This window comes from Cyprinodon variegatus, unplaced genomic scaffold (assembly GCF_000732505.1).
Source record: "Cyprinodon variegatus isolate N-32 unplaced genomic scaffold, C_variegatus-1.0 Scaffold445, whole genome shotgun sequence".
NCBI classification, from domain to species: domain Eukaryota; kingdom Metazoa; phylum Chordata; class Actinopteri; order Cyprinodontiformes; family Cyprinodontidae; genus Cyprinodon; species Cyprinodon variegatus.
In genome coordinates, this window is record NW_015150898.1 from 130,263 (window position 1) to 150,486 (window position 20,224).

The 20,224-nt window shown below is 40.7% G+C and overlaps 1 protein-coding gene across 9 annotated transcripts in view; it reads left to right on the forward strand.

The window, feature by feature from the left end:
* htt (huntingtin) overlaps positions 1-17,519 on the forward strand; it is a 48,668-nt gene extending 31,149 nt beyond the window's left edge. For 3 of the 9 annotated variants that reach the window (XM_015389012.1, XM_015389014.1, XM_015389019.1), the window contains 18 exons: positions 184-361; positions 461-559; positions 652-836; positions 928-1,054; positions 1,224-1,327; positions 3,388-3,542; positions 3,624-3,763; positions 3,837-3,919; positions 4,006-4,136; positions 5,850-5,982; positions 8,453-8,608; positions 8,775-8,965; positions 9,221-9,335; positions 10,909-11,122; positions 13,320-13,533; positions 13,683-13,845; positions 14,084-14,244; positions 16,174-17,518. In XM_015389012.1, coding sequence (XP_015244498.1) covers positions 184-361; positions 461-559; positions 652-836; positions 928-1,054; positions 1,224-1,327; positions 3,388-3,542; positions 3,624-3,763; positions 3,837-3,919; positions 4,006-4,136; positions 5,850-5,982; positions 8,453-8,608; positions 8,775-8,965; positions 9,221-9,335; positions 10,909-11,122; positions 13,320-13,533; positions 13,683-13,845; positions 14,084-14,244; positions 16,174-16,387 — 2,763 coding nt within the window. In that variant the 3' untranslated portion in view covers positions 16,388-17,518. Of the gene's footprint in view, positions 1-183; positions 362-460; positions 560-651; positions 837-927; positions 1,055-1,223; positions 1,328-3,387; positions 3,543-3,623; positions 3,764-3,833; positions 3,920-4,005; positions 4,137-5,849; positions 5,983-8,452; positions 8,609-8,774; positions 8,966-9,220; positions 9,336-10,908; positions 11,123-13,319; positions 13,534-13,682; positions 13,846-14,083; positions 14,245-16,173 lie in introns of all 9 variants that reach the window. The other 6 variants (XM_015389013.1, XM_015389015.1, XM_015389011.1 and 3 more) reach the window with 5 other exon arrangements.
* Positions 17,520-20,224: the final 2,705 nt, after the last annotated feature.

The following is a 20,224-nucleotide window of genomic DNA, read 5'->3' on the forward strand; positions in this document are numbered from 1 at the left end:
GTAAAACACGACACACGCCGGGTGTTAGAAAGCCTCTGGAGAACTTCTAAAGGGTTCTTTTGTTTGCTGTCGGATTTGATTAAGACATTAAATCTGCAGTATGGATTAGTTTTCATAAAGTCTTTTCAGCATTTAAATTAGCATTATGAAATGAAAATGATCTCAAATCATCTCTTTGTCCAGGTGGTTGTATGGCGGCTGCTTCAGGACCACTTGCCACTGAGTGTGGACCTACAGTGGGCTCTCTCCTGTCTGTGCCTGGCCTTGCAGCAGCCCTGTGTGTGGAACAAGCTCTCTACCTTCGAGTACAAGACACACACCTGCTCCCTCATCTACTGCCTACACCTCATCATCGCTGCTGGTAAGGAAAGCTATGCTGGCTGCATTCTCTCACAGATTATGTAAACTTTGCAACAATCTTATATTTTAAGTTCTGCTACTTGTTCATTTTGCCTCCCAGTGGCTGTGCATCCCGGTGAGCGGCTGCTGCCTTCAGAGAAGAAAAAAGCTCAAGGAGAAAGAGACGATGAAGATCAGCTGGACTCAGCCCATCCTAACAGTGAGAATCATTTCAGACATGCTAATATTTATTCGTTGGCGTTCTTTGTTCCCCATCTTTTATTTTTCTAAGTAACAATGTGTCTGCTACAGATGAGTGTGAGTGGCGAGCATGTGAGATCATGGCAGAGCTGGTGGAAGGACTGCAGAGCGTCCTCTCCTTGGGTCACCCTAAAAACTCTGCATTTCCCGTTTTCCTCACACCGACGTTAAGAAACATCATCATCAGCATTTCACGTCTGCCACTGGTCAACAGCTACACAAGAGTACCTCCACTGGTTGGTTTCTGAAAGAGAAAAAGCAGCGTTTGTGGTTCAGATCCATAACTAAATGGGAATATGTGGTATTAATAGATGTGTTTGTGTTCAGGTATGGAAGCTGGGCTGGTCCCCTCAGGCAGGAGGAGAATTCGGCACTACGCTCCCAGAGATCCCTGTGGACTTCCTACAGGAAAAGGATGTCTTCAGGGAATTCCTGTACCGCATCAACACCTTGGGTACAGAGATGCTAATGCACCGTTGGATAATATACTTGGTTTAATATAAAGCATTCCAGCATAATAATGACACATTTTTATTTTATTGTTCTGAAATAACTTTCAAGGTACGTCTAACCTAATGTTAACTTTTTGTCAATAACATGGACTGTGCTTGCTCTGTCTGAAGGCTGGAGCAGCAGGACTCAGTTTGAGGAGACCTGGGCTACTCTGTTAGGGGTGCTGGTTACCCAACCAATCACCATGGACCAAGAAGAAGAGACGCAACAAGAGGTCCGTATACATGGCAGCTGGAAAAAACTAACCTTAAATCTCATCACTAACCATATACAGTTTTTTTATAACTAGTTACTTGAATGTATTTTACTGGGATTTTATGTGAAAGAGAGTACGAAAACAACGCATTGGATTTGATTTAAAATAAAATATATTTTTCGCCCGTTCTTCTAAGATATCTCTAGCTGAGGATATTGCTGTGCAATTAATTGCATTTGCAATATGATCACAGTTTACCAAAAGGTAATTCTAAAATTGCAGAGACGCACTGTTTTGGTCACTTCGCATTTAACAGGAGTAATGCTATTTTTCCTCTTCACACAATTTGAGCAACAAAAAGCACCTGTTGCTTCATTTTGAAATGCTTGTACACATGAAGTCCAGTAAAGCGTGTACAGATGCATGTGATGCTTCTGCTGCTCCTGTGTTCAGTGGCAGAGAGTTGCTTTGCTATATTTGCTGTTATAAGTGGGTAAAAAGTAGTTAGGTATGTTTTTAGGTGAGAAAGTCAACCTCAAAGCTTCATCTGTGCAGTCAGTTCATCAAGATTATGATCCTGCCTTCAAATATTATTTTGCTGTCAGAGCCACCCAAACCCCCACATACCGGCGATGTTCTGTCACTAGGAATCCCCTTCAACAGCTGCCTCTGTCCCAGTGGCTTCTTCTGGGTTTTCCTCTACTGTTCATGGAGGCAGGAAGTAGATGTTAGCGGTTTTCATGTATGTGATCCAAACTGCAAGCACCAGAATTATAAATATTTTGCTGGCAGGCTTCAACATTTTAAGTTAATTTAGGGGTTAATAAACTGTTTCGGTGGAGTGATCATAGCGATCTGTGTCAGTAGTGCTGTGTCTGTCCTCCTGCCAGCTCCCAGATCAGCTTCTCTGATTGGTTGATGTGGCGCGTCGAGCAGCAAAAGTTAAATTTTTCCAACTCTAGCTTCTGCTGCCTGTGAAGCATGACACACGACTGAAATGCTCAGAAGCTCATGAGGCGCTGCTCAGATGCGTCAAGATGTGCTGCTCAAAACACGCTGCAGGTCCTTTTGCTGTGCCATGATGCGAGCCAACCATAGACTTTGCATGTAAACTAGCAGCTTCAGGTGCTTCTATCGCATGTGGTCTGAATGTAGCATAAGACCCTGACTTTCCAACTGTGGGCCATTAGGTGGCAGTAATACTCCCAGTGTGGGTCTGCTGCTACATAGAAGGGAAGAGGGCGTTGTAGCGAGAGTGTAGATCAATGCAAATGAATAGAAGTAAACGCTTTTCTACCTAACAGTAACAGTAAAGTCCTGCCTTAATGGACCGTATACAAGCTTTTGATGAAAACAGTGAAACCCTGCAGTCAAACCTCTACATGACTTTGGTTGGTGCAGAGGAAAATCAAAATAATACCAAAATATTGGTAGAAAAAAATAAAGTACTAAGAAGTAAACTAAAAGGAGGACATTAAAAAGCAAAATATGTGCCCTGACATCTGACCTGCTTTCCTGTCCCTGCTAAAGGAAAGAAACCCCCAGCATGAATCCCTGTGTTTCTTGGTGGGTTTTGGTGAAATGCAGTCAGTATTTGCCACCATTTTTTCATGGTGGTGATATTATTTAGACCAGGCATCCCCAAACTCGGTCCTCAAGGCCCCCTGACCTGCAGGTTTTAGAGGTTTCTCTGCTTCAGCACAGCTGGTTATAATGATTGCAGTAGACCAAAAGCCTGTTAATCAGCTTTCAATTAAAATCAGCTGTGCTGGAGCAAAGAAACCTCTAAAACCTGCAGGACAGGGGGCCTTGAGGACCGAGTTTGGGGATGCCTGATTTAGACCGCGATTTATATCATTTCACTTGGAAATTTATTTTGGGTTCCTTACATAAGATACATTTATGGAACTTCAAAGTTTGTGATCATGATATAATAAAAATTATATAAAAAAATAGAAAATGGTTATAATTTTTTAAGTCTCACTAGAAAAAGTTTTTTTTTTTATCATATTGGAGTGAAAAAAAAATATTTTTAATCCCATATGTGTCTTTCATACCACCGTTCTCCGTTTTTCCAGGAGGACCTGGAGCGTACCCAGTTAAATGTGTTAGCAGTGCAGGCTATCACCAGCCTGGTGCTGAGTGCCATGACCCTTCCCACTGCTGGCAACCCTGCGGTCAGCTGTCTGGAACAGCAGCCCCGAAACAAAAGCCTTAAAGCTCTGGAAACACGGTAGAGATGCAGTTTTTATCCCTCTAATAACAGCCACCTAAAGATTAGGCAGATTATTGATGACTGTTTCCCTCTGTTCAGGTTTGGAAGGAAACTCGCTGTCATTCGGGGGGAAGTAGAGCGAGAGATTCAGGCTCTAGTGTCAAAGAGGGACAATGTCAGCACACACCACCCATACCACGCCTGGGACCCTGTGCCCTCACTGTCAGCAGCCTCTGCAGGTAACAACTGGACTGGTTTAATCCTGCGCTTTGCAGTGTCAGGTTAGTTTTGGCACCTTATTTGTCTCAGCAGGTACGCTGATCAGCCACGAGAAGCTGCTGCTTCAGATCAACACAGAAAGGGAGCTGGGAAACATGGATTACAAACTGGGGCAGGTGTGAGAAGGAAATAGTTGGACGCTAATATCTGAGGCAGAAGATCCATTGCTAATGTGTGTTTTATTTGACGTATGTGTCACCAGGTCTCCATCCATTCAGTCTGGTTGGGTAATAACATCACTCCTCTTAGGGAGGAGGAGTGGGGTGAGGATGAAGAAGATGAAGCAGACACACCGGCACCTGCCTCTCCACCTTTATCACCTATAAATTCAAGGTCAGACCTCATCCAGTTAGTCAGTCCAATCTGCATTACTTCCATGTATGTAAGGACCGAATTTTACAACACTAAAGTATAACCAAGAGCTCTTGATAGATATTATATGCCCAGTCCCATTTCTCTCGCTCGGTTCTGAGAACACTGCAGTGAGTTCCCTCCACAGTGAAGTCCACTCAGTGAGGGAAGTGCAAGTGAAGATTTTCTCCTTTAAAAATGGGACACCACTAGTTGTAAAATAACATCCTAGCCCAGTAGATGGCAGTAATAAATTGCCTTATGTGTTCACCTACATCATGGGTAAACACAACCTGAGTCACAAACCTCTGCATGGAAACTCTGCAATACTCTTTCACCAAACACATGCATAATATTGAACAACAAATATATTACCAAATGTAAAAAGTCAATTTATTAGCCAGCATGGAGAAATAAAGTTATCACAACTATCTCTAAATTAATAGACAATCATGGTAATATAATTAGCTACAACTGTTTGATGAAATATCAGTTTCTAATAAGATACTAGGAATACATATCAATTATACAGTGGATCCCCAATGGACTCTAACAATTATTAAAATCATAACAGTTTACTCCAACTGTGACCATCAAACTTTTTCTCAACAGACTGTATTTTCTTGGCACTAAATATAATAACCAACTCATACGCGACACATTTCAACAATCCAAATACCTCCAACCAAGAGGCAAATTCTACTGGAATTCCTTTTTTAGTAGAATAGACCAGAATAGAATAGGCAAATCATGGATCTCTACCTCATCAGTATCCCATTAACAATAAAATGCGTGAAATTAATTTCAAAATTCTTTGACATCTATCGTACAAATGATGATATAGCGAAATATCTTGAAATAAATCCAAATTGTTTCTTCTGCAGTATTGAACCTGAAATTACCCCTCACCTATTCTTCACACGTCCTGTAACCACATCCTTCAAGCGATAGAGCAGAAAAAATAAACTCCAGTATAACCCTCTCTGGCCATAGCATTGTCGCTTTTTTACACACCTAAACAAGGAACTGGCAAAACAAATTAATCTATTCATATTATTTGGAATATTTCACATTCATAGAAGTATATTAAATAAAACAAAACCCTCTTTATTTGCTTTAGATACTGAACTAAAAAAATACATCCAATCTGCAAATCATATCAACAATAAACAAACCAACTCTTAAGTTAACATATGCTGGAAACTGATCCTTCATTTACCCCAAATACCAAATTAATCTAAAAATTTAAAGCCCTCACAACTTTATTCGTCCTCAAATGCACTCATCATTGTGTTTGTAAATCTACTGCCTTTTTTTTTGTGTAGTTACCGTGTGTCTGGTGCTGTGCCGTAAAAAAAAAGTGCGATGAGAATTATGCATAACGTTGTACCATCTATGCTGCTATAGTGACCGTTGCAATTCCATGTGTCCAGATAGAATGGTCATAAGATCAGTTTGTCAAAAGCTCCCGTGCATAATCATACCGCGGAGAAGTTGATTAAAAACCAGACACCCAAGCCCCACGCAGCCAGTGAGATCCAGCATGGGGCTGATCCGACCAAGGGACCTAGCTCTTAAAATTATTGGGACACACTAACCTTACAAGTGAATGTGCAAAACGGAGTGCTAGGGTCCAAAATGAGTGCAAGTGAGAGAAATGGGACTGGGCCATTTACTTCTGTTTTGTATTTTCAGGAAGCACCGTGCAGGCGTGGATATTCATTCATGTTCTCAGTTTCTCCTGGAACTCTACAGCCAGTGGTTGATCCCAGGCTCTCCCGGTAACAGGAGGACGCCCACCATCCTCATCAGTGAAGTCGTCCGATCGGTAAGCTAGAGAAATCACCTTAACAGCTGGTTACAGGACTATTAACATAAGGGCTGGGCGATATGGCCTGAAAATAAAATCTCAGATTTTTTTATTTACGTTTTTCTCTGATCCCCCAATTATTAAGGAAAGCAATAAGTCCCCTATGCGGGGGGGCACATCACTACCACGCCATGCTATTGGCAGCCATGCTTCTGTTAACAACTAGCTTGTTGGCTATCTTGACTGGAAATCTTTTCTGACCCTTTTAAAATGTGCATTTCAATGCATAACCCCATTTCTTCTAACACAGCGCATCTAAATAAACTCGCCAGCCTTCCTCCCTCGCTGTTAACCTTGCCTGTTGCTAATGTTTACAAGCTGCTATTCACTGCCGTTTCTGCTATCTTGGCTGAAGCTGGCTCATGTAACTGACCTCCCGCTCCCATCCTCCATCCTCCTACTAAACTTCTTTTTGGGTAGCAGTCAGCATTATCACTGGTGTTGCTATGAAACTCACATTGACAAGTTTATTTTCCCCTCCCAAAATAAATCCCCAACCACGGATGCCACATGCCGGAAATCTGCCACTATGCCCGAGAACTTTAATCACTGCACTTCCAAACAACAGATGATTTTATCTTTTTTTGAGAACAAAGTTCTCACTCACCAGTAGTTATGATGTCGTTTGCTGTTTTGTGTGACGCTGTCGCTAGCCAAACTGCAACCAGAGGGTAATACTGCAGCTACAGAAACTCAGAGGTGCCAAAAATGCGGTGTTATAAAAAAGAAAATTTGTCCGCAACAAAAAATTCTAATTAATTAATTTAATCGAATTTTTTTTTTTTTTTTTTGCCCGGGCCTATATTGACATTAATGAAAGAATAGTCCACTGTCTCTGCTTAAATGTCTGTTGACACATTAACATTTACACAGTTTGGTTCAATGTTGAAAATAAAGACTAGTTAAAAAAAAGGCTTATCTGCATACTAGTAAATCTAAAAATGTGAAAATGTCAAGTTAGTTTCAGTTACTCCATGGACAACTCTTATTTAAATGCATTAAACAGAATAATATGTTTGAAGGGTGTGGTTTTAAGTTTGGAGACTGTAGCTCACCGCTGATTAAAACCAGTTCATTAGAGGATTATTAAGAGCTCTTTAAACCAGCGGTCCCCAACCACCGGGCCGCGGACCGGTACCGGGCCGTGGGTCATTTGGTACTGGGCCGCACAGAAAACATCGACGAAGAGACTCTGAGTGATGTTTTGATAAATATAAAAAATTGGAGTATTCTCTCCCAATTACATCAGTCGGTGCATCTGTGCCTCTTGAAACAGGTTAATTCAGTTCAAGACTCATCCTATCTATAACATCCTATCTTTGTGAAGCGGGATTTTCTGCGGTTACAGCGACCAAAACAAAGCTACGGAGCAGACTGGACATCAGGAGCACACTTTGTCTGTCATTTTCTCCGATTACGCCTAGATGGGACTGGCTTGTTGTTTTATTTTTTATGCTATTTGTATTTAATTTTATGCCAGTCGTATCATTTTACTTGATCGTATCAAGTAAAATACCATTAAAAATGACCATTAAAACACAGGTTTTTAATTCAGACACAACAGGTGAAGTACAAACGGTCACCACTAAATAAAGTTGACTATTTAGACCTGTGTTTTAAGGCATATTATGGAAAGTTAAGTGGAATGAAAAAGTGGGAAAATACCAGGTTAAAATGTTGAAGCAAACTCCCATTTAAAAAGTTTGGGGGATATTTGCAAATTTTGTTCAGTAGCTGTGGTCATAGATTCAGGAGCTACAGCACATGACAGAAATATCCCAGATGAGGGATACAGCTGATGAATCCTTGATGTTAAACCACCTGAACCAGACAGCAAGTCAAAGGCCTCTGACCTAAGGCTGAGGAGAAATGCTTTTGAATTAAAATTGAAAATCAAAGTCCCAGAGTCTGGGCGATGAGGGGAGAGACTCCTAATCCAAGGTAAAGTTGAAGTTTACAGGTTGGCGATGTTTAAGGGTACCACACCAGCTGCTGTGTTTGCCAATGTTGGAACATTTCATCCTTATCTGTGATGAAAAGTTTATCAGGATAATACTTTCATTTTCCAGCTGGACTTAGTATCATTGCTCCGAGTAACTATACCTGCTCAATGCCAGTCCACGTCATCCAGGAGAAACCCCAGCCAAGTATGAAGTGCATGTACTTCACAGGATATGCACAGACATTTTTAGTTGGCTGAAGTTCCTGGAACAAAAAATCTTTCATTGGTTATTTGTGATTTTTTAACTTTGAGAAAGTGATTTTTCTAGCTGCTAGAAGCTCTCCAGGGAAATTCATCAAAATGAGCAAAAACAAATGCTTGTTGATCATTTGAACACTTGTTTTACATTTTAACAGACTGAGATGTGCCTGTAGCTCGTGGGAATGCGCCTCTCCAGGCTCTAATCAGACACCTCTCTGTCTCTAGCTGCTGGCGGTATCGGACCTGTTCACAGAGAGGAACCAGTTTGACATGATGTTCTCCACTCTGATGGAACTCCAGAAGCTTCATCCACCTGAAGACGAGATCCTGAATCAGTACCTTGTGCCCGCCATCTGTAAGGCTGCTGCTGTGTTAGGCATGGTGAGTGAGACATGCACTTATTTCCTTGTGGGGACAGTTTCTCAGAACTATGCTATATTATTGGGACTTCCGGGTACTTGTCGATGAAAACACACAAGTGGAACACTGCAGACCTTTTTAAACTACCGTCAACAACTACCTCTAATATTTGCCTAAACATTTGCAGGATAAAGCGATAGCTGAGCCTGTGTGTCGTCTGTTGGAGACGACCCTGCGGAGTACTCACCTGCCCAGCCGCATGGGGGCCCTGCACGGGGTGCTCTATGTGTTGGAGTGTGACCTGCTGGATGACACAGCCAAGCAGCTCATCCCCACAGTCTCTGAGTACCTTCTGTCAAACCTCCGGGCGATCGCTCAGTGAGTGTCTCTCAGTCACACAGACACTGACCTCAGTTCATCTCTAATGAGTTTAAACGGTGATGACAGACCCTTAGTGAGTCACTGTGTTTAATGTCACTGTTAATAACTCTCCTCTGCAATGTAAGAGGATCCATTTTTGAATCCAATTTTTAATCCACTTTATCAAATTAATAGAAGCAAGAACTCTGCTGACATTTCACATGCATGGCAGCTGTAATTTCCATCTCCTGGCTTCGTGTCTGTGTTCTGCAGCTGTGTGAACCTGCATAACCAGCAGCATGTGTTGGTGATGTGTGCGGTGGCCTTCTATATGATGGAGAACTACCCTCTGGATGTTGGAGCCGAGTTCATGGCTGCAGTTATACAGGTAAGATAAGATTGATTAACAGTTCTGTTTTTATGTATTAAACCTTTCTGGTGCAAAAGGATTGAAACTCCCTTTGAACTTTTCTAACCTGGCGATCAGGTTTAGTTCAGGTTTAGGGCATGATTAATCTAAACTCACATGCGTTTGTGACACAAATACCATGAGACCTCAGCTACCAGGCAAGGTTACAACTTCTCTACATTTGATCACGCTTTAACAAAAGACCTTAATGTGTTTATAAGGATCCTTTGTGATCAATCATCAATCCGTAGTTTTTCATGTCTCAAGCCTGTTATTCACATTTATATCCAACCTTCTTTAGTTTATGCCCCTAATTAAATCCCATACAGCAGTCATGTTATTTGTGAAGGAAGCTCAGTATAAATTACAAACCAACAACTTTCTCTTGTGTTTTTCTGTTCAGTAAAATACCTCCAGACTTTTTGGCTACGTTCACACTGCAGCCTGAAGTGACCCAAATCTGCTTTTTTGGCCCATATGCGACCTGGATCAGATCTTTTCATGACAGTCTGAACAAAACAGATCCGATTTTTTTTCCCAATATGACCCAGGCCACTTGGCTGTGTGGTCCTGAATCCGATATGAATCTGATCTTTTCAAATGCGACCTGTGTCTGAACGGCCAGGTTGCATTCATCCGACCTGAACGCCATTAATACCCGACAAAGGTCACTATTCTGGGTCCTCCTATGAAGAAGCGGCAAGAAAACGTCAACCTTGGCAGACAATGATGCGGGAGCAGTTTTTATGTTTAACCATCTTGAAAAGATTGTGTTTTTATGGTTGGGAAAGATCGCTAAATGTGCTCTGGCACTACCATCCCCATGTTTACTTCCGTAAACACGTCATTGCGTCCTCTACTGTGCATGCGGGACACTTGCGTTGTATGACTGCAGTTTACACAGGAGATCACATAGAAGTCGCAAATATTTGGAAATGTGAACGGCGACGCAAAAAAATCGGATTTCACAAAAAAAATTGGAATTGAGCATCAAGGCCTGCAGTGTGAACATAGCCTTTGAGTCTGACGCTGAGGATGCCAATAGTCACTGCTGCCACCCCCTGGTTAAGTGGGGAACTGCTTGTTTTGACAAATATATCTCACAATGTTGGATTATTTTTAAATGAAACAAAATCCTGTATCCAGATTATGATCATCATCAACTTTTAATGTATTTTTCCTTTGATGAGGGACACCTGTGATAAACATTTCATTAAAATCAACCCATAACTTTTCAAGAGAGACGAACACACAAACTTTCCTAAAAACAAAACCCCCTTGATGGAGGTAATAACAAACACCTTGTATTCCATAATTGAACCTCTAGATGCATTTGAATTCCAATAACAGCAAAGTTCCAAATTCTTCGACAATTAGCTCATAAAATGTAACTGCATAGCTACTTTGGCTAGTAACTAGTTACTTTCACTGAGCAGTAACTGAGTTAGTAACTCAGGAACCAAGCCAACCTCCCACAGACTTCAAAGCATTTCACTCCATGTATTGAAAAGAAATGAAAGCTGTTTCCCTGTAAGACTCCTGTCCTGTGTAGTTATGTGGCGTGATGGTGTCAGCCAGCGAGGACTCCACTCCCTCCATCATCTATCACTGTGTTCTGCGGGGGTTGGAGCGCCTCCTGCTGTCAGAGCAGCTCTCCCGCGTCGATGGCGAAGCCCTGGTCAAACTCAGCGTGGACCGAGTCAACATGCCGTCCCCTCACCGAGCCATGGCTGCTCTGGGCCTCATGCTCACCTGCATGTACACTGGTAAGCAAGGCTTTGACACGACGGCTAACGTCAGCACTGCAATACATGACCGATGCTACCATTGCTGCTGCGGTGCAGCAAACCAGCCAGCGAACCGTCTGCCCTGATGAGCCTCTAACACATTCCTGCTACACATTTCATTAGACTAATAGCATGCAGATCCTTCCACTGCTCCATTCTCCATAACAGCCTAATTATGAGTTGAATATGAGCTGATGTTTGACTATAAAGTATATTTATAATTCTGCTAAACTTTCAACAATTATTTCAGAATGTATTATTGCTCTTAGCTGCTTTACATGCATATTCATTGTATTCATCTTCCATTCTTCAGTGCATGTTCTCAGCTTTGCACCTTCATCTGTATATAAACAATCTTTAGTATTTTAACCATTAGAAGCAAATCATCATCATCATCATCTGCTTCATAGACTGTTAAATATACTGTTTGCTGCCTGCATGTGTTAGCTATTGTACCTCTTATAAATCCTACCTCTAACCCCTCGGCTACTAACTGTATAAACTTTTAGCATTATATATTTTGCGCTAAAGGCACAAACATTTCTCTTTTGTCCGGGGCAAACCTGTAGATTCTGAGACTATACTCTCCTACAAATTCTTATTGCTCTCTGGTTCCTTTGTGCTGTTTGTTGGAAAAGTATTCAGACTCAGTGACGTTTTACACACTTTGTTACACGACAACGACTAGCTCGTTATGTGTGACTTAAAGGAATAGTACACCCAAAACATGATAAGCCTTCATTTTCTACTCACCCCCATGCTGAACAACACTCTGGAGTACTTTTTTGATATCTCAAATGCATCTGGAGATCTGGGAGGCTTCTTGCTGTCTGCTGACATTCAAATAATGGAGGTCTATGGTGCCCGAGACAGACAGGTCCATAAAAGTCCACAAAAAACGTGTCAATATTCCTCCATACTGCTCGTCCAATGTATTCCAAGTGTCCTGAGTGGGTAGCATCCAGAATTTACTCGAAACGAAGTCATTTAGAATGTTTTTAGAGCATAAACAGTAGTGTATAGGATTTCCTGAAAGCTCGCACCTGCGCGTTCACGACGCTACGGAAGCCGGCAGACCAAACCAGATGAAAGTGCGCATTCAGCATCTGCTCTTCCAATAATGCAAGCGTAGAAGAAGAAATGTGCTGTTTACCTGTGCAAAGAAAGAAACAACGAAAGAAAAATGTCTGAGGACTTCAGTGTTGAGGAAGAGCATGAGTTCTTTGCCGAGCTGAATGCGCTGGTTTGGTCTGCCGGCTTCCGTAGCGTCGTGAGCGCGCAGGTGCGCGCTTTCAGGAAATCCTATACACTACTGTTTATGCTCTAAAAACATTCTAAATGACTTCGTTTCAAGTAAATTCTGGATGCTACCCACTCAGGAAACTTGGAATACATTGGACGAGCAGTATGGAGGAATATTGAAACATTTTTTGTGGACTTTTATGGACCTTTCTGTCTCGGGCGCTGGGCACCTCCATTATTTGAATGTCAGCAGACAGCAAGAAGCCTCCCAGATCTCCAGATGCATTTGAGATATCAAAAAAGTACTCCAGAGTGTTGTTCAGCATGGGGGTGAGTAGAAAATGAAGGCTAATCATGTTTTGGGTGTACTATTCCTTTAAGGTATATAGTCCAACACAGGAAAATGATTCATGGTTCTCAAATTACAAAACAAAAATAAAAACAACCAAGTTTTCTTTTGTTTTGTAATCAGATGACATTAATTTAATTAACTTTATTTAAGAGATCAGCTGTATTTAAGTTAAGCTGATACAGATTTTAAATTCAGGGAAGTTGAATGTCTTTCATATTTATGATAAAACATTTGAATAAAACCATGGTTTGTTTTAATTTTATTACAATGATGGGTTAAGTGTTGGAATATCTCATAACATCTGAATAAAATGCATTAAAGATTGCGATAACAAAGTGACCAAATTTCAAGAGAAGTAATGCTGCAGTAATAAAGGCATATCTATGAAAGAAACTACTTTTTTTGTTTTAGCTTCAGTTCAGTTCTGATATTTTCCAAAAATAATGTTCCTAAAAATTCTCTTCTCTTCTGTTATGAAAAATTAAATCTATATATCTGTCAAATGCTGGCATTTGCGATCCGCTCTCTAACCTGTCCCCCCTCCCGGTGTTAACCGGTGCCACCCATCCCTCTCGCCCTCAGCGGTGCTCGCGTCGGGTTCAGATGCGACAGGGGTTAGAGGTCAGGTTGACTGTGCTGTTGCGGAGGCGGTTGGCGTCACGGCGGGTCATGTTGGTTTCTCCTCAGGCAAGGAGAAAGCCAGCCCCGCCAGCCGCCCCCCTCACTCAGACCCACAGGCCCCGGACAGCGAGTCGGTCATTGTTGCCATGGAGAGGGTCTCTGTGCTCTTCGACAGGTAAAGCTTCTTCATTTACCACTTACTGTGAAATACATGATTGGTGTTTTGATCAAATACGTCTCAAACTGAGCTGCCATGAGATGAAGATTGTGTCCAGAGAAGCTGCTAGTTCTTAATAGTGTATCCACCTGTCTCTGCTCCTTCAGGATCAGGAAGGGTTTACCCAGCGAGGCTCGGGTTGTGTCCAGGATTCTACCCCAGTTTCTAGATGACTTCTTTCCGCCGCAGGACGTAATGAACAAAGTCATCGGAGAGTTCCTTTCCAATCAGCAGCCATACCCCCAGTTTATGGCCACTGTTGTCTACAAGGTCAGTGACCGAACATAACGACAAACATGTGTTTAATCATATCTGTTTTGGTCAGAAAGTATTTAGGATTCAAACGTATTTTATTACACACCAAGTTTTGTCTCCAGAAATCCTCTTTAGCTTAGTTTTTTTAAGTTTTTTCAAGGTGCAGTTGACACACATTTAACACCCAGGTACAGTATGTATTCTCTTCTTTTGCTCTTTCTCACTAACACTTTCTTTATGTTTGATTGCCCAGGTATTCCAGACGCTCCATGCTACGGGCCAGTCTTCCATGGTGCGTGACTGGGTGCTGCTGTCTTTGTCCAACTTCACACAGAGGACACCGGTCGCCATGGCCATGTGGAGTCTGTCCTGCTTCTTCGTCTCTGCTTCCACCTCCCAGTGGATATCTGCCCTGTATCCTTACCTTAGGGGTAAATTCAGCTGAATTAAACAGTGATTGTCCTTTTCTATTTCCTCCCAGTGAGTATTTGATAATTAGCACTGCTGCGAGAACATTCTGACACTTGTCACATTAGATTTTTACAGCCTGCCATCTTTTTTTTGAACACATTCAAATGGAGGAACTACTGTCTGATGGAGAACACAACCCCTTATAATGAAAGGAGGTCATTTTGCATGAAGACAAATCTGATGTACAGTGGGTGTGCTTTGGAGGTGCATTGGTTTGCGCACCACCCATATACAGAGGACTTAGTCCTCAGTGCGGCTGACCCGGGGTCGAATCCGGCCTGTGGTTCTTTGCTGCATGTCTCTCCCCCTCTTTTTTTACCCCCTTTCCTTTCAGCCTACTTTGCGAAAACGAGTCACTAGTGCCGAAAAATCCAAAAACAGAGAAACCACTATGTGGATTAAATGATGGCGATAAGACAGCATAGCACTGAACAGCCCTGGAAAGAATCAACTACTTAATATTCAGTCTTTTAACCAGTACATAAATCTGTACTTTTATCAATCTTTGTTAAGAGAATTAAAATAAAAATCTTATTTTCTTACCTTTTCCACTTCCAACACTTTAAGCAGAGACAACACATTTTATAAGGTTTAGCTGAAAGTAAATTAAAATGTATTTGATACAGAAGGTGCCCAGGTTACAGAGTAACGCTCTGAACATACCTGCCTGCCTCTAGTTGCGTTTTCATTAACCATCAAAATGTGCAGATTGTAATTACACAAATAAGTTGGCTAATTCAGAACACTTATTTAGAAAAAACTCCTGTTTTTCCATAACATGTTTTCACGCTTCAAAGAGGTGTTTTTTTACTCGTATCAAAACTTATATTTGGAAAAACCGCAAAGGGAACACTTTTGTTTTGGTTGCATCACAGGAGTCACGTGATCTGCAACTTTTAGTTTTATATGCAGCATTTTATTTAATTTTGCTTTGGCATTAATAAAGTAATTTTGAATTGAAATTAACCTTACTGCCTTTTTAAGGGATGATGAGCTGTTGGAGGATGATAGCGCCCGCTAGAACCGTGGCTGAAATATGGATATATCACATCCACCACCGCCATGTTGTTTTCAGTTATCGTGTTAACAAGCATATTCACGTGCAAATTTAATTGTATTTATTTAATGGAAATAATCTTGAAACTCTGCATTTCGGATATCAGAAAATCAACATAGTTTTGCAATCATCTGCATTGGAAACATAGTTTCTGTGAATGTGAGCTACTTGAAGAGTGCAAACACAAACAAACCTATAATCATCCACAGCTGCACAGCTGTTCCATTTTCACTGCAGCCTCCCAGGAGGTGATAAACCGTCTAGTGTTCCTTTGGTTTAACTTTCTTCTTTTTTCTGTTTTTCTCTTGTAATGGAAAACTGCAGGGGTCTTATTTTGGCCCACTAAGTAGCAATGTGCAACTATAGGCAGAAGGAGGCAGTGCTGCTGTGTTACGCAATGCTTCTACACAGCCGGACAAAAGTCAGGTTTCCGTGGCTCTTTATTGAGAAGAACTACGATGCAGGAACGTTATAATAGAAACATCTTGTTATATCTGGTAGCATTAACTAATCTAATGCGTACAGGTGAAGTAGAGGCTCATTAATTTAGAGAAAGTAGAGCCAGTATTATTGCTTAGCTTATGTCAGGGTTGAGCTTTGTGTCACACCCACATGACTTTCTCATTTAGTTATTTGTTTGGTGATTTCATTACTGGGGGGAAAAAGTGGGTTTGATAATATAATGTACCTCCTCCTAACTGCATTAAATAATTAAACCGCCTTCTTCCAGATTTACCACGGATTAGTTAAGCAAAGATCAGTCCCTGCTGGTCAGATCTGCTTTGTTTTCCTTAACCCCCCTGTCTGTTAACTAGCCTTCCACATGTGATCAGCCGGATGGGCTCCAGTGACGTAGTGGACGTCAACCTGTTCTGCCTGGTCGCCATGGATTTCTATAGACACCAGATCGACGAGGAGCTGGACCGCAGGGCTTTTCAGTCTGTCTTTGAGACAGTGGCCTCTCCGGGGAGCCCCTATCACCAGCTGCTGGGCTGTCTGCAGTCCATCCACCTGGAAGCATCACTCTGAAGGGAACAAACCGAGACGGGCACAGAGGGAAGGCCGGGAGGCAAAGTGAATTAGAGTGATGAGTAATTCAATCTGCATGTCGGGCTCCCTGATAAACTGTGATGGAGGTTAAACAACAGGAAGTTCATTCAGCGATGCTGCCGAAGCTACAGTCTCTGCACCTGAACCCACTCGTGCGAAGTCAGCGGCACAAGTACACCAATGAAGAAGGAGATTTTAGATTGATGCATTTGGAGGAGCAGATCCCTGCCTGTATGTGAAGGAAGCTGCTTCCAGCTCCTGCAGATTGTTCTGCACACCCCCCCTCCCCACACGCAGCACTTTTTCTTTAACAAGAGAAAAATGTAAATTAAATACAAAACGGCTTTGTTTCTTTCGCTGGTAGGATTTGCTTATGTATTGTGATGTCAGTGAAGTAAAATAGAAACAAAAGTATTTGCTATATTTAAAGTTTCGACGCATCTATTTTTGAGTGAATTTTCCTAAAAAGTTGCTTCGACGGGACGTTGTAAACGGGGCTGACACACATGGGGTCAGATAGGCCTGACCGATCATGTTAATAGTTATTCTATTTAAGTTGCGTGTGTCTACCTTCAGACAGGTGGAAGGTTAAAAACAGTAACCAATCTCTATGTGCGGATGCTAATCCTGTTTTTGTTTTTCTTTGCCATTGATGTGGGGAACTTCTTCTACTTGCTACTGCAGAAAGTAACAAGTTGCCATACCCACCCTGGATGTTGTATATGGGGGGAAGGATCTAAACGGGTATATCTAGTTAGTTAGTGATTTAAAGTCAGCTTTTGCCTCCGTTCGTCTAAGTTATGTCATTTTAACAGTTTAACCATCCTACTATGTCAGTGTCCAACTGTTCAGGACGAAAAATAATTTTTTTTCTTAAATCCAGCAGCAGGCAGGTGCAAATCATTCCCCTTATGATTTTATGAATTATTTAAAATCTACCCAGATTCTCTTTTTATTATAATTATTAACTGCAGATCTAAATATAATCCGTTCTACTTTTTTAGTCTCAGGATGTTGGATGTGACTTTATAAGTATTGTTATCAGACTGGAAGTAGTTTCCAGTCTTTATGTGGAGATACCTTCTTATTCTGTAAAAGAATAAATAAATATATATATATATATATAAACACACACAAAAAGAAAAAACTGTACAGTGACCTGAAAGCCATGTTGCATGATAAGAGTAACTATTTAAAGAAGGGTGTCCACACTTTCTCACAACTTAAGACAGACATCAGTGAATGCAGAAAAAAATCCAACATTAATAAAGACTTTGAGCTGCCGGGGAGTGTGCTCTGTAGATACACTTGCCTTAGACAAGACTGAACCTGTCCTCTACACTGACTGCATGCTAACACTACTGCTGTGTTTAATATTGTATTCCTATTGGCGGCAGAGATGCAACACAATCCAAAGGGAACTCTTGGGACCTTAAGAGACCGACAGCAGCTTCGACAAATCAAGAGATTGTGAGAAAGGTGTAGCAATGCCACGTCAACGCAGTTTTTTTATAAGCTCTAAATATGACATCGGTATCAACCGCAACCTGCACTTACAGTGAAAACTTGAAGTTCTGTAAATGTTGTTTAGTGCTTTCTCTCTTTATGCACTTAATAAAACATCCTAGCGGTTTGCAACCTTGACAGCTGTGATTGGTTTCTTCTGCCCAACTTAAAATAATGCAGTCGGACGATAAAGGAGTCTGCTGCAGCTGTCGTGTAAATTCCAAAGTGAGGCCTTGCTGAAGGAGAAAAGCAGCCCTTGTTCCCTTTGTTGGTTTTCTTTGAGTCTCCAGGGTTATGAGAGGGTAAATTAAATAACTGTTATCCTTTTTTAAATGAAAAAGTTAAAAACTTGAGTGTATTTTTGGTTGCAATAAGAAGTGTAGAAGATCCCTGCAGGGGGGTGTAATAGGATTACCCTGAAATCTTTTCTGGGTCTGGGTCAGATGAAATGTCCTGACTGAACACCATTCTTTTCCCTCAAATGGAAAAGTCTTTGTTTACAAAAATGCCTCTTTATAACCCAACACAGTGTTTAATAAACAAAATAGGGCTTCAACTAACAATTATTTTGCAAATGAATCTGTTGATTATTTTTTCGATTAATCCATTAATAATCGGACAACCAAAGGTTCCTTTGAGTCTTTTTATGATGTTAAACCAGGTGAAACTAAAACATTTCCTCTAGAGGAGTTCTGCATCGCACATATTGACAGATGAAAATGTTTTTTTTTTTAACTTAAATGCAAAATGTTTAAATATTTCCGTTACAATTTTGGTATAAGTGCTGCTCAAGGTGGGTTGCTCTGTTAGCTAAAGGCCTGTTTAAAAGTCTCTTATCCAGTTAACAATCAATTACTAAATTAGTTGATTATTTCAATAATCAATTAAGCATGATGAATCTGATTCTTTCAGCCCTACAAAATATGTTTATTTTATTTTATTTTTTCTGCAGCCTGATTGTAATAAAACCTAGCCAAACTATCAATCTGTAAATATCTCTAATGGCTAAATGCCAGAATAATAAATGTTTTTAGAAACATTATTCAAATTCTGAAGTCTTTGAAGGTTTTACGTTTAAATCTTGGCCTAGATGTTTGGGGTCTCCCTCCATGGGCTGTTCACAGCAGACTGCAGGAATGTCTGCTGCTACAAACCTGTCGTCTATGGGTTGATTGTGCCCAACATCTCTGGATGTTGTCATTAACATTTCTTCAATATTTCCATATATTCTTTTTTTTTTTTCATTATACCAACAATTTTGTGAATATTTTCACAGCACAACAACGTACTATACGACTCAATTCACTCTCAAGATTTCCTCATTTTGCTACTCAACAACCAGTTGGAGCAACCAAATACGTTCTGGTTTTGTTAGACGGAGTGATATATCTGCAAAAATCTTTTTTTTTTTTTTTGTCTTTTAGTAGTTTCATAACAGTAACTGCGCTCTCTTTGCAGGTAATTACATAATTTTGGTCATTCTAACTTGACTAAAACAATTTAGTCTGCTATAATAAGAAAAAGGGTATATTTGTATATTTTATAAATACCTTGACTCATCTGTTTATAGTGTTAAGTTGTTTTTAAACGAAAAAAGGTGTTTGAGTTTTATAGAAACCATGACTGAATAATTCTAAGGGCCTTGAATTCATTCCATCTTAAACATGTTTTTTTTTCTTTTTCAGTTCCCTGAGAAACTATAAAAAGACCGTATCTCATTTTTACTGCTCTAAGGAGATAATTTCTCTGCATAAATAAATGCTTTAAAATATCCTGTTTTAAAACTGGATTTGCTTTCTGAGAAATAAGTGGAACTCACCATCATGACACCATCAGCCTAAGAGATTAAAAAATATGCAACTTCATTTTAGTGCCAACTGGAGAAACAAATTCACCAGTCAGTTCCAGTTCGAGAGGGAGAAATGCTCATATTCAGCTGGCTAGAAAAACTACAATAATCAGGGGATTTGTTGCTATTAGTTTTTGCACTACACTTTTCTGTAGTATTAAGCATACTGCTGCTGTACAGCAGCCATTAAGATGAGTGGTTTGATTAAAGGTATTAGCAGGATTACCAGGTCGCTGCCATATGCTCCATGACACAATGAGAGTAAGAGATCTAAACGTTGCCAATGTATCATGATATTTTCTGATCATGCAGATGGTGTCTGGGTTTTCCTCTTACTGGCTACTATTTTTTTTTGTCAGAAATGTTCTTATATCTAAATTAAGTAGTAGAAAAGCACACCTAAACCTCGAACTATATGCTCATAAATCACAACCATAAATCTGGAAAAAAAAAACTTATAA